The following is an 11,850-nucleotide window of genomic DNA, read 5'->3' as shown; positions in this document are numbered from 1 at the left end:
CACATGACTTCACTAATTAACTCACGATTAATAACAATGTTATATCTGTTCTAAATGTGCAATAAAAAAATTCTAGGTTTTCATACTTCTACACTAAAATGTTAAGCTAATAGAAATAGTTCCAATAAAATTTTGACGTCTATAGGCGTCAATGGCAGTGAATGAGTTAAACAAATTCAGGTTCGGATATTCAGTCAGTCATGCTATAAAATCAAAGAATGCCTCTCAGTCGCTCGCTATACTCACTCTTTAGCTTCCTCCTTGGTTGCGTACGTAACATTCACCACCGCCGTTTCAGTGTCAGTGTTGACTGTCAGGGAAGAGGCATAAAATGTCACAAGATGTCATCATCTCTATGTGATGATAACAATCTCAATTAGCACTGCGCTCATGCTAACAGCTCAAATTCCAAAGTGACGAATGTGTTGGGCTGCTTTTTTTGTCCCGACAATTTATGACTGCGTACTACACTGTGTATAAACGCACAAACATCAAGCATGATCTTTAACTGGGAATCTATTGCATCACTTAGAATAACAGTGCACCGATATGATCAATATGATGAAATAAGACGAAGAGTTGTGTACCTTGTTCCACGTTTTCTACAGTACCATATCGAGCTAGCAGGCCGTCGAAATCCTAATGGAGAGACAGTCAGTAAATTGGGAGAAAACACTCAAATGTTAAACTAAAATAATAAAGCAGTTCATTTAAATTCATCACTCTGCATGCATTATTCTGCCATTCATCTCATCAAATAACTGATGAATTGCTTAATTGTAAATATCACAATTAAGATTCATCTCAGAAAAAAAAAAAATATTTTGTGGAAACTGTTAGATATAATTTGTCATTGTCAAATAAAAAAAAGACGGTTAAAAAAAAGAAAAAGAAAAAAATTACATACTGTACATTTGCAATTATTTTATTTAATAATTGATTCAATAACTATACTATCATACTATAATTATAATAATACATAATTAGAAATAATATAATTTCAAAAAGAAGAAGCTTTATTAAATTAATTTATCTGGCCCATCTGACTGTTGTGGCCCCTTGAGCCTTAAGTTTTGACCAACCCTGATTTATATTTTTTACAGTAGCATGCAATGCTTTTTTTTTGTATTGAAAAAGTATGCTAATTAATAAGGGAAAAAGTAGGCCGCCTCTAATGGACCTCATTAGACTGCACAAGTAGCCATTACAATTAGAAATCTCAGGGGGGAAAAAAATATATACATTTTCAATTATTTTATTAAATAATTGGTTCAATAATTATACTATACTATAATTATAATAATACATATTTAGAAATAATGTAATTTAAAAAAAGAAGAAGCAATTTATATTAAATTAATTTATCTGGCCCATCTGTCTGTTGTGGCCCTTGAGCCTTAAGTTTTGACCACCCCTGATTTATATATTTTTTTTACAGTAGCACGCAATGCTTTTTTTTTTTATCGAAAAAGTATGCTAATTAATAAGGGGTAAAGTAGGCCGACTCTAATGGACCTCATTAGACTGTACAAGTAGCCATTATGTGTACATTTAAATCAGCGTTACAATTATATTTCCCATAGTCATTTTTTGTAAATTTTCTGTAACATATTGCAAATTAGTGGTTAAAGTGTACATGAAAAACAAACTAAAGAAGTTTGAGGACATGCAAACAAGTGAGTCAACAGCACCAAAACTCCAAACTTAATGGACTACTTCATGCTGTTTGGACACGCACGCACGCACGCACACACACAACTCACCTCCCACTGTAGATGAGGGGGAATGTTCCGGATCTGAATCTTCCGACTCCTGCAGAGATGGGAGACACAGTGAATTTAACAAACCTGAAAATCCTCACGTCTTTTTTAATATCCATCGTCTCATTTGATATATCCAAAGTTAACTGCACGCCTATTCTATAAATGCATGCATAAACCATTTGAAAGTTTCGCACTTGAGTTTGCCTCCAAGGCACAATATTTTCTTAGGATGAGAGAAGTGGTTAGTGACGCTGCACAACGCCTCCCAGGTTGTTCTTTTTGCAGGGCAGATTAAGTTGATACAACTCCTAAATTAGTCTAAATTGCCATGGTTACGCCTCACTCACATTATCGCCACATGTCCAGCAGCCTCACTGCCGGGCTTAAAATATCATCTCTAAAATACAGTAGAATCATACAAATGCAATTTTATTGTACATTTATAACAGATAAAAAATCATCATGCGATTAATTACGATTAAACGGCCCTTATTTTTTAATATATATTTTTAATTAGGCCCGTCAGGCGATTACAATTTTTAATTGTAATTAATCACATGACTTCACTTGTTAACTAACGATTAACCACAAATTTTATATCTGTTCTAAATTTACAATATTTTTTTCTAGGTTTTCATACTCTTGTTAGCAAAAGTGGAAAAAAATGTTAAACCAATAGAAATAGTTCAAATTTATTTTTGACGTCTATAGCCGTCAACGGCAGTGAATGAGTTAAATTTCCACATCGTACTGTTTTATCACAACACTTCCGCGTTAATAGCTCAAACACAAAACCGCCCAAGTGACCACAAAGTGTGAGAAACAAAACAAGCAGCAGCGCAGTCAACATGAGCGCCGCGATTTAAAAAAGAAGCAGACGTTTATGTGGAGAAAAACATCGCGCAAAACTCCCCCAAAGTCCTTAAGCGCACTTTGGAGGACAATTAGCAGACATTCCAGGAGCTGAAGTGATGGACAGAGCTGGAGGAGAGGTGAAAGTGGGAGAAATTAGCGTCTGCGGTGGGCTGGCGCGCATTCCTCCAAAGAGGTTTTTGCATCTTTCCCTGGAAAAGAGCGCAGGTCGGCGTTTCCGGGAAGACGCACATGCAGGCAGCGGGACATGAATGAATGGCTCTTTCTGATTGTGCTCCTCCAGGAAAAAAAGAAAAGAGGACGGCCGAGGAGGAGGAGGAGGAGGAGGAGGAGAGGGGGTGAGAATCACACAGATTTAGGACATTCCACTCTTCACCTCATTCATCCAATACTGCAAACAAATGAGTTTTAATGTGTTTGACGTCTGCGCCGTCCCGCGACTATGAAACCAGGCTTGAAATTGATTTTGCATGAGAGCGAGCGGGTGACTTATGCACTGACACTCGGCACTCTCCAAGCCAGGCTAAATTGGTTGTATCCGAGCATCGTAACCGCCTTCTGGCTCAACCAAAATGTCAAAGTGTGCAAATAACAGCTCAGGAGTGTCCTAAGAGGATTTCAAGTGAGGTCTTCCCTATTGATTGTGCTAATGGACACCACTGATCTGTGTTCGCGTGCTGCACTTGATGCTGCTTCTTTGTGTTCGCGAGATCAAATGTCAGCCCAGCCGAACTTCAGAAAGAGACTCCCTCAAAGGTGCGGTTGCAAAATGACAGCCATGATATTGCGAGTACATCCAAACACAAATCAACAGACATAATCTCAACTTTCCCACCAAAATAAGTCACTAAAGTATATTGCTCATGTCAAGCCAAAACCTCATAATGAACCATCATGAACGATATGATTATCATAACAAGGCCGTCGTTGGGAGTGTTGTTCAAATACAGCAAAATCCACCCGTTTTTACCTATTTCACGGGGCGGCCATTTTGCCACTTGCTGTGGACTGAAAATGACATCACAGTTGCTCAGGAGGTAACGATAAATCACCGCTCATCTTGCGAATGTCACATGACCCTCAATAAAAAAGGTGAGCCGTGGCCCGTGATTGGTCGTTACCTGAGCCCTAAGCAATGGTGACGTCATTTTTAGTGACAAAATGGCCGCCAACTAAAATCGATAAAAACAGCTGGATTTTGCTGCTTAATTGTATTAATTTTATTAATTTAAAAGGATAATTGACTCATTGAGCCATTTTCAGCAGCAACAATTTTATATTTTCTACAGAATGAATTTGGTAATTTTTCATGTACAATTAATACCTTCAAAGAGTCATTTTTCCACTTGCTGTCGACTTAAAATGACATCACCCTGTGCTGAGGAAGTCGGTAACGACCAATCATGGCTCAGTTTGCTGACCGAACCCAGAAAACAGGTGAGCCCTGATTGGTCGTTACCTACTTCCTCAGCACAGGTGGCGTCATCTTCAGTTGACAGCAAATGGCAACATTTGTTTTTAAAGTTAGTCATGATACAAGAAAAATAATGACGTCATCAAATTCATTCTAGAGAAAATTTTATTCCACAAACGCAGAGACTAGACTAGACTCATTTTAAGCGTGCCTGTGGCTACGCGCTTAGCAGAACATCCCCCACACGTCTGTCTGTCTGTCTGTCAGCAGAGATGGGTGAGACCCACGAAACTGCGGACCGTTTTGTTTACACGCACACACGCAAGGTGACGCCGGAGCCCTTCCTCAGCTCCTCCTTTCTCATGCGCCAAATCAAAGTCGGATTCACACTGAATGGTCACTTAACGTTCGTTGAATGCCATCAAGACGCCTGCCAACAAGAAGGAGGGGAAAGGTAGGAGAGGGGGGGGCGGGGGGGGGGTTTAGAAATCCTCTCAATTTGGCCTTTAAATAGCCAAGGGTGACCACGCTCATTTGAAAAGCTAATATTTACCGCTCCCACCTGCACAAGCGCACAGTACGGTCCGGCGGATTTGGACCAGCGAGAGGGCGGGCAGGAAAGAGGCGGCTCACCAGTCAACTCGACATCATTTGGCAGAAAATCTCAAGCTAAGTCTACAGATCACATGACCACTTCCAGTAGCTCGTATACTGTATGACTCATTATTACTGTATTTGGACAGCAATTATAAACATACTGCCAGCTACTAAATGGAAGTCGCTTTAGGTGAACACTTCTGTAAATTGAATAAAAGTAGCTTTTAAAAAAGGACTAGCGATGAAAAAAGAAATTGCGGGTTGAATAAAAGCAGCATTTACACATTCTTGAGTAACATAAAGGAGATGTTTAGATACAACTTATATTATTAAGATTAATTTAGAGTTATTATTTGCATTTTAATAATAATAATAATAATAATAATAATAATAACATGTCCCATAGCTAAAAGTGTTAAAGCTTTTCTTCTAATTAATTTACAATACATTTAATCCGACACATGAAGGCTTATATACAATATTGTATCACACAAAAAAATAATTTATGCACATTTACAAAGGCTGATGGATTTTTGCTATTGTCATTTTAGCAACCAATTAAGCAATTAAATGAGATGACTTCCATTTGGTGAGCTGTCAGCATTTTACAGTTTTAATACGGTTGTCCTTATAAAACAAATATATGCTTTTTTATTTTTTTTATTTTGTAAGTATTTCATGCTGACTACTTGCAATTTGCACCTGACCTGTATAGCATTTGGTGGAAAGTGCTTAACTGCATAGGTGAAATTATGAAGTTACTTTTGCTTGCTGTTTGGAATACAAAAGGATTCCATCTTGTTATGCGTTTGATGAATTTGGCGGCTCCTTTTTTTCCTAGCTCACGATACCGCTGGTTTAGAGAGCGCGAGCGAGAAAAAAAAGCGACGTAAATGTCACATTGTAATTTGACATTTAATACTGAATTGCATCTTGTCAACTGTATCTTCCAACATGTTGCTAAAATTATACTGAGAAATTGTTCACATACCCAGAAAAAATGTCATTTTAGTCATTGAAGGGGCTACTAATAATTACATTTGGAAACATTTTAATAAGATGGCGTGTATGTCACCTTGTTTGACGTGCAGCACAGTCAAAAATATTAGACACCGCAAACTCCAAACTTATCGTCACATCAGCAACTCTCTGACAGTGTCAGCCAAAACTGAATTCTGTATTGTTGTTTCTCTAAATGCAAAATGAATTGATTAGTAAATCAAAGTAGTAACATGCAAGTGCAGCATTTGTTGGATTGAGGACAAAATGGTCCCCTTTTCCACAGCGAAGGACAAAAACATCGGTCAAATAATTGTGTGTGTAATGAGGGCCCTGAAAGCGTTGTTTACCTCCTAGTTGTGTGCGGAAGCCGGTCCTGTCGGTGACGGCTCGCAGGCCCAGCGGGAGGCTCACTTTGGATGAATAAAGAGACATCCCGAAAAGCCTTTCAGTCCGCTGGGCCTGTCGTCTGCATGTCTGTCTCACAAAACACCTCAAAACAGCCCTCAACTCGCTCCTAATTGTTCTTCATGCAAAGAAAATCTGCTTCTTGATAATTTTGTTTTCTACAAGCACCTTTCCTTCTAGCAGGCAAATTCAACTGGACGTTGGCCTTTGTAAGATGCTCTTTTGAGTGAAACTTCCAAATTCCACAGAGTGGGATTGTTAAAATTCAAAATAAACACATGATTGTGCTTTATTTCTATAGCCACTACACAGGAAAATGCTGTCATCTTATGTGTGGTGAGTGGCTCGGGTGTTAAGGATGTATGTTTAACAAAATGACAAAATACTGAGGAATAATATTAGTCAATAATAACTCATTCACTGCCATTGACGGCTATAGACGTCAAAAATTCATTTGAACTATTTCTATTAGTTTAACATTTTTTTCCACTTTTGTTAACAAGAGTATGGAAACCTAGATTTTTTTTATTGTACATTTAGAACAGATATGTTAACTAGTGAAGTCATGCGATTCATTCCAATTTTAAAAAAATAATCGCCAAAAATTCATTTGAACTATTCCTATTAGTTTAACATTTTTTTTCCACTTTTGTTAACAAGAGTATGGAAACCTAGATTTTTTTTTATTGTACATTTAGAACAGATATGTTAACTAGTGAAGTCATGCGATTCATTACAATTTTAAAAAATAATCGCCTCCTGCCCCTAATTTTTAATCTTTTTTTTTTAATGAATTTATGGCAGTGAATGAGTTAATATATATAAATATTTTTGTTTTTCTTCTCTTGGAATTGCTGTTTATGATTCTTCTGACAAATGAAAGGCCTTTTGGGGCCCTTAGCATGCCTGAATGCTTATCAATTGTTGCACGCTTATGTATCCTGGTGAGGGGGTGAGAAATTGTGACGATTTTTGGCTGAGGACATCAGACTAAAACTGAGATGTTTTTTTTGTTTTTTTACATTTAAAAAAATAAATGCTGTAAGAAATAGCCACAGTCATGTGGTTGAGACCGAATCATCAGCATACTATTGCACTACATTTTACCTTAACTGCTTCCAGTCACACACAAACAACCACATTCTTAAAAGTAAGTCAGACAATGGGAAAGTTGTTCCTAACCTATTTATAGACTGCATATATTGTCAAAACAGCAACACCCCAACTTTTAAACGTGACTGGCCGTGAAATCCCCAAAATGCATCTCACGTAGGTAAACAAGGGAGCTTTCTTAAACTTGTTTATTCATGATCACATGGCTTATGCGTTAAGTCAGAACAAGGTAAACTCCTTCCTGTCATTTCACACAAATGCCTAATATAAACAAACCCGCGCAATGAAAATATAATGAAGTTAGTGTATGGCAGTTCCCTCCTTGAATTCCGCCCCACCTGCAGCCGCCTCAGCACACATAAAAGGCTTGCACCTTCGCTCCAGACTAAGACTGCAGCAGAGAAGAAGCGGTCGCTCCGTGGCGCTACCAAGCGTCTCATCTCAGCAGGAAGCACCCGAGCGCCTGTGTTTCCCTTATCAACCTTCTGCGGGCGAGAGCTCATCAGGGTGCAGCAGCGAGCTGAGCCGCCGCCGCCGCCGCCTTCTTCTTCTCTCGGCTGTGACAGCTCAAGAGAGGAAAATAGCGAATAGAAGCACGCATACAATACACACGCGGTCGTCTCAAGGGCATAAGTGGAGAGGGTTTCAAGTCATCCATCCACACGTTTTTTGTTTTTTTTTGTAAACATGTCACTAATGGCTTGCAGGAGTGGAGGTGGAACCAAGTTATATCACTCGATGGACTTTAATACATCACATTTGTTTGGCTATTATTTTTGTGCCGTGTTTGTGAATTTGGTAGATGCGCTATGCCTCGCTATGTTCCAGCCGCAGCGTCACCGGGTGCATCTGGCAATTTGGTGGTTAGACTCGCACAAACTGGTCTATCTTGTGGTACAGGTGGTGTAAGGCGGTTTTGGTGGATTTGATTGGGGCGCAGGCAGACGGATTTGGCGCTCTGTGGACGTGTGTGTTGAATGTCATTGTTTTTCATTCATAAATATGACGACGTGGGCCAATCCTTTTGAATCATTGTAGAAATAACTTCATCGAATTAGGGCTGAGCAATATGCCCGAAAAATAATCAATTTTAATGTAATAAAAATGTAATAAAAAATAATAATTTCTGTGCAAAATGTTCAGACAACAATAATGTATACCGATTCTAAATCAGTTTTAGCATAAACTTAACATTCATAGTTTGTGCTTAATTGCCAAAATTAAGTCGTTACTTGGTAGCTATTGTAAACATGTCTTGTGAACCATCCATCCAACATTCTGCCACTTGTGCAAAATGACAACTTAATAACATCTGGATGTAACAGAACATAAAAACAGCAGCTTTTAATAATCAGGAAGACAAAATTCCATTTCACGATTTAGATTCAATTTTCAAAATGATGATTAATCGAATTAATTAGATTTAATGCCAAGCCCTACATCGAATTATTGTCATTATCATTTTAAAAATATTTCAAAAGCACCCTCCTGACCGTGCGTCACAAATGGTCTCCAATCTCCCACCTCACACGCGCGGCCGACTAAATCATCCACAAGGGGAAATCTCGTAGTCAACCTGTATGAACGCACTTTGCGCACACCAAACTCATCAATTGGAACCTAGCGAGTCAATTACTGTGTCCGCGTTGTCAACATTTTTATGCTTCCACTGCCCTGATATTAATGAAAAAGAGAGGAGCCGCTTCGAATGGCCGGGAATCGGCTGCGTTCCATCTCACAATGGTGCAAATGCCCTCTTACGCCCAATTCTACTTGTGCAGTCTAGGAAAATACCAAAAGAAAGAAAACTCCAACCGTGCACACAAAAATAGGGCCCAAAATGTGAAGATTATTGACCATTAACTTAATATATCATGTAAGCACCTGTCTGTCCATTCACATACACGCTTTCTAGTCACGTACACACAAACTGTAAAAACAGTCAGTTCATTCTAGGGGTGTTAGAAAAAATCGATTCGGCACTATATCGCAATATTACAGCGCACAATTCTCGAATCCATTTTTAAACATCAATTTTTTATGGGAATATTCAACAAAACTTCTTACTTAGGGTTAGTATTCACACATTAAGCATGAAAGAATGTTATAATAATGGAACATTAAGCCTTAATATTTTATTTCAGTGCTGTTCAAACATGAAACACACTGCAACACTGTTTGTTAAATGCAGTGGCTGAGTTATAATCATACAAATCTTACAGTGTACATGTACAAGTTTACTGATTAGTATTTTCTAAATTTGAGTAAAAAAAATTTAAAAAAATCCCAATAATCAATTTTTAGATTCGTACCGGGATTAATCGGTATCGAATCGTGACCCATGAATCGTGATATGAATCGAATCGCCAGGTACAAGGCAATTCACACCCCTAGTTCATTCACAGTCACACACACTATAATAATCATTCTGTCGATACAGACAGACACATAGTATGAAAAGTCAGTCTGAGCAAGGCACATTGACCCTCCCAAACCAGCCCCCAGCCCACCCCAACCCCACCGATGACGCTCTTCGCCGTACAAGCTCACACAAAAATGTCAACAAGCGAAACGCACTACGCTGCAATTACTCATGTCAAGTTGACACTGTCGTTATCAGTGTTTTGATTGCAAAAACCCAAATAACAAAGAATGAGTTACTTTTCACAATGCCGCAAGATAAGACTTTCACTTCTCCGATGTCGTCACTACAAATAAGGTCCCAGAGCAAACACAAACCGACTTGTCTGAATTTCATTAAAGACAACAGTGGAAAGCTACGCTTGATATTTAAATAAAAACAGCACATTCCACAACACTGTGATTCAGCCTGTGTGTCGAACGCTCCTGCGTGCAGCATGCCCCAAAATAGATGCGAATGTGTGTTAGGGACATTCTTGACACGACTATACAGTAGCTTGGTCATATTCAATATTACACTCATATTTCATATAAATAGAGGTATTAATAATTATGGGACTGCTGAAAGCAGCACATATTACTCTCCACCCTAAAAAATCCCCAGATTTTTCCGCAAAAATGCGGCCCGTACCGTAGATCGCACCGGGACAAATGAGGTATCAAACGATGCGGCTCGATCTGACTCGGTGCGGCATTACTTTTCTAGGAATTCCGAGTTACCATGGCGACGTAATTCCCAAAAAACTCCCATAGGAAATGAATGGAGAAAGGGGGGACAAATTACAGATCAAGCACCTTTTTCCAAGACACGCTGCGCGCGCATACGTTATCCGACCGATATGAATTTTAGCTCATTTTGTAGCAATTTTTCCCATCTTTAGCTCAGTGTCGAAATTTATTTTAAGGAATGAAAGCTCTCCCCCCTGTGCGGGTTCAAAGACAGTGAGTGAAATAGCCTTCTATTACACTCTGTGGAGCAATTAGGCTTTGAGTGGCGGGAAACCAAAAAATATATTTCCAAAAGTCAAAAGTTTCACTTCAACTCGTCACCATGGCCACAATCTTTGCTCACTAGACATCAAATTCTCACATTTTGTAGTGACAAGTCTCTTCTTTCAGACAAACTAACTTTTATTTGGCTAAGGTGTCATTTAGTACCTTTATTTTCAAGTTTTTAAGTGAGGAGAAGTCGGACTAACTCGCCTATCTTTTCCATGTTAAATTCGCCTCCTTTTACATTTCTTGACCGATTCCAGTCGTTTCAATTTTAAACTGTTCAGCCCATTTACAAGAGTCAGCAGTCCCATTCAAAATTTCCACGGGAATTTTTCTACTTTAGGCTGTTGTTCAGGTTCTGATGTCCACATTAGGTAGGATGGAAGCAAGATTCAAACCTTAGAACTGTGAGGCAGACATGCTCCACCATACTCCTTTAAAAATAAATAAATAAATAAGTAAATAAATTGTATTCCACGCGTGCGTGTCTTCTTTTAACAGCATTTGGATTTGTTTATGGGTTTGATATCATATCTGTCTCCTCCCCCTCTTCCTGCAGTCACTGACGCGACGAGCTTGTGTCACGACCGCAGCATGACTGCCTCTTTAGTTAGCTCTACTTGTGACTCCGGGAGCGCTCGTAGCGTTGCGCGTCGTACGCCAGACCGACCCCCGCCCGCACGCGAAAGTGCGTTACGCCGCTTTGCGAAGCCAAATGATGGCGCCCAAGCAGGTGGCAGTCAAACGCTGAGAGAATCAACAACGACGTTTAAAAAGAAGCGCTTCACTTTTTTTTTTTTTTTTTTGTCTCAGCATGTGTGTTTGATCAATTAGGAATGCCTGCGGTCTCGCGGGGCAACACAAAACATTTGCATTTCTTTTCAGGCAAAATGAGTGACAGTCGGAGGGTTGGCTGGCGGTACGATTGAGACAAAATGCGGCACCCTGCGTGCGTTCTATTTAAAACGGTGTTAATAACAAAGCGGTTCGAGGTGTTCGCGTGACAATTAAGTAGGAAAACGGAACAAAAAGCTCTGTGCTTATGCAAAAGACTCCTGCGGCAACATAATGGCGAGTCCTGAAGGAAACAATAACAATGCTGTGATTCGCCATCATTTCGACATGGTTGAATCGTTCATCCATCACAAAAAAAAAAAAAAGCAGATTGCATCGCATTATTCGTAATACAAAACCTTGCCTGATTGCATTTATTATTTACATTACGTACAAAGTCGCTGCAAGCAAAAGTCACCATTGTGGGAGTAA

The 11,850-nt window shown here is 39.2% G+C and overlaps 1 protein-coding gene across 6 annotated transcripts in view; it reads right to left on the bottom strand.

Moving 5' to 3' along the window:
* The window catches only part of igf2bp2a (insulin-like growth factor 2 mRNA binding protein 2a), a 54,698-nt gene that overhangs the window by 17,749 nt on the left and 25,099 nt on the right, over positions 1-11,850 (bottom strand). For all 6 annotated transcript variants that reach the window (XM_077579264.1, XM_077579266.1, XM_077579265.1 and 3 more), the window contains 3 exons: positions 1,764-1,812; positions 588-639; positions 247-310 (listed from right to left, as the gene is read on the bottom strand). In XM_077579264.1, coding sequence (XP_077435390.1) covers positions 247-310; positions 588-639; positions 1,764-1,812 — 165 coding nt within the window. The remainder of the gene's footprint in view (positions 1-246; positions 311-587; positions 640-1,763; positions 1,813-11,850) is intronic.

The sequence above is a fragment of the Vanacampus margaritifer genome, chromosome 11 (genome assembly GCF_051991255.1).
Source record: "Vanacampus margaritifer isolate UIUO_Vmar chromosome 11, RoL_Vmar_1.0, whole genome shotgun sequence".
NCBI lineage: Eukaryota > Metazoa > Chordata > Actinopteri > Syngnathiformes > Syngnathidae > Vanacampus > Vanacampus margaritifer.
The sequence above is the reverse complement of the archived record's forward strand: the minus strand, read 5'-3'. Positions and strand labels throughout refer to the sequence as shown.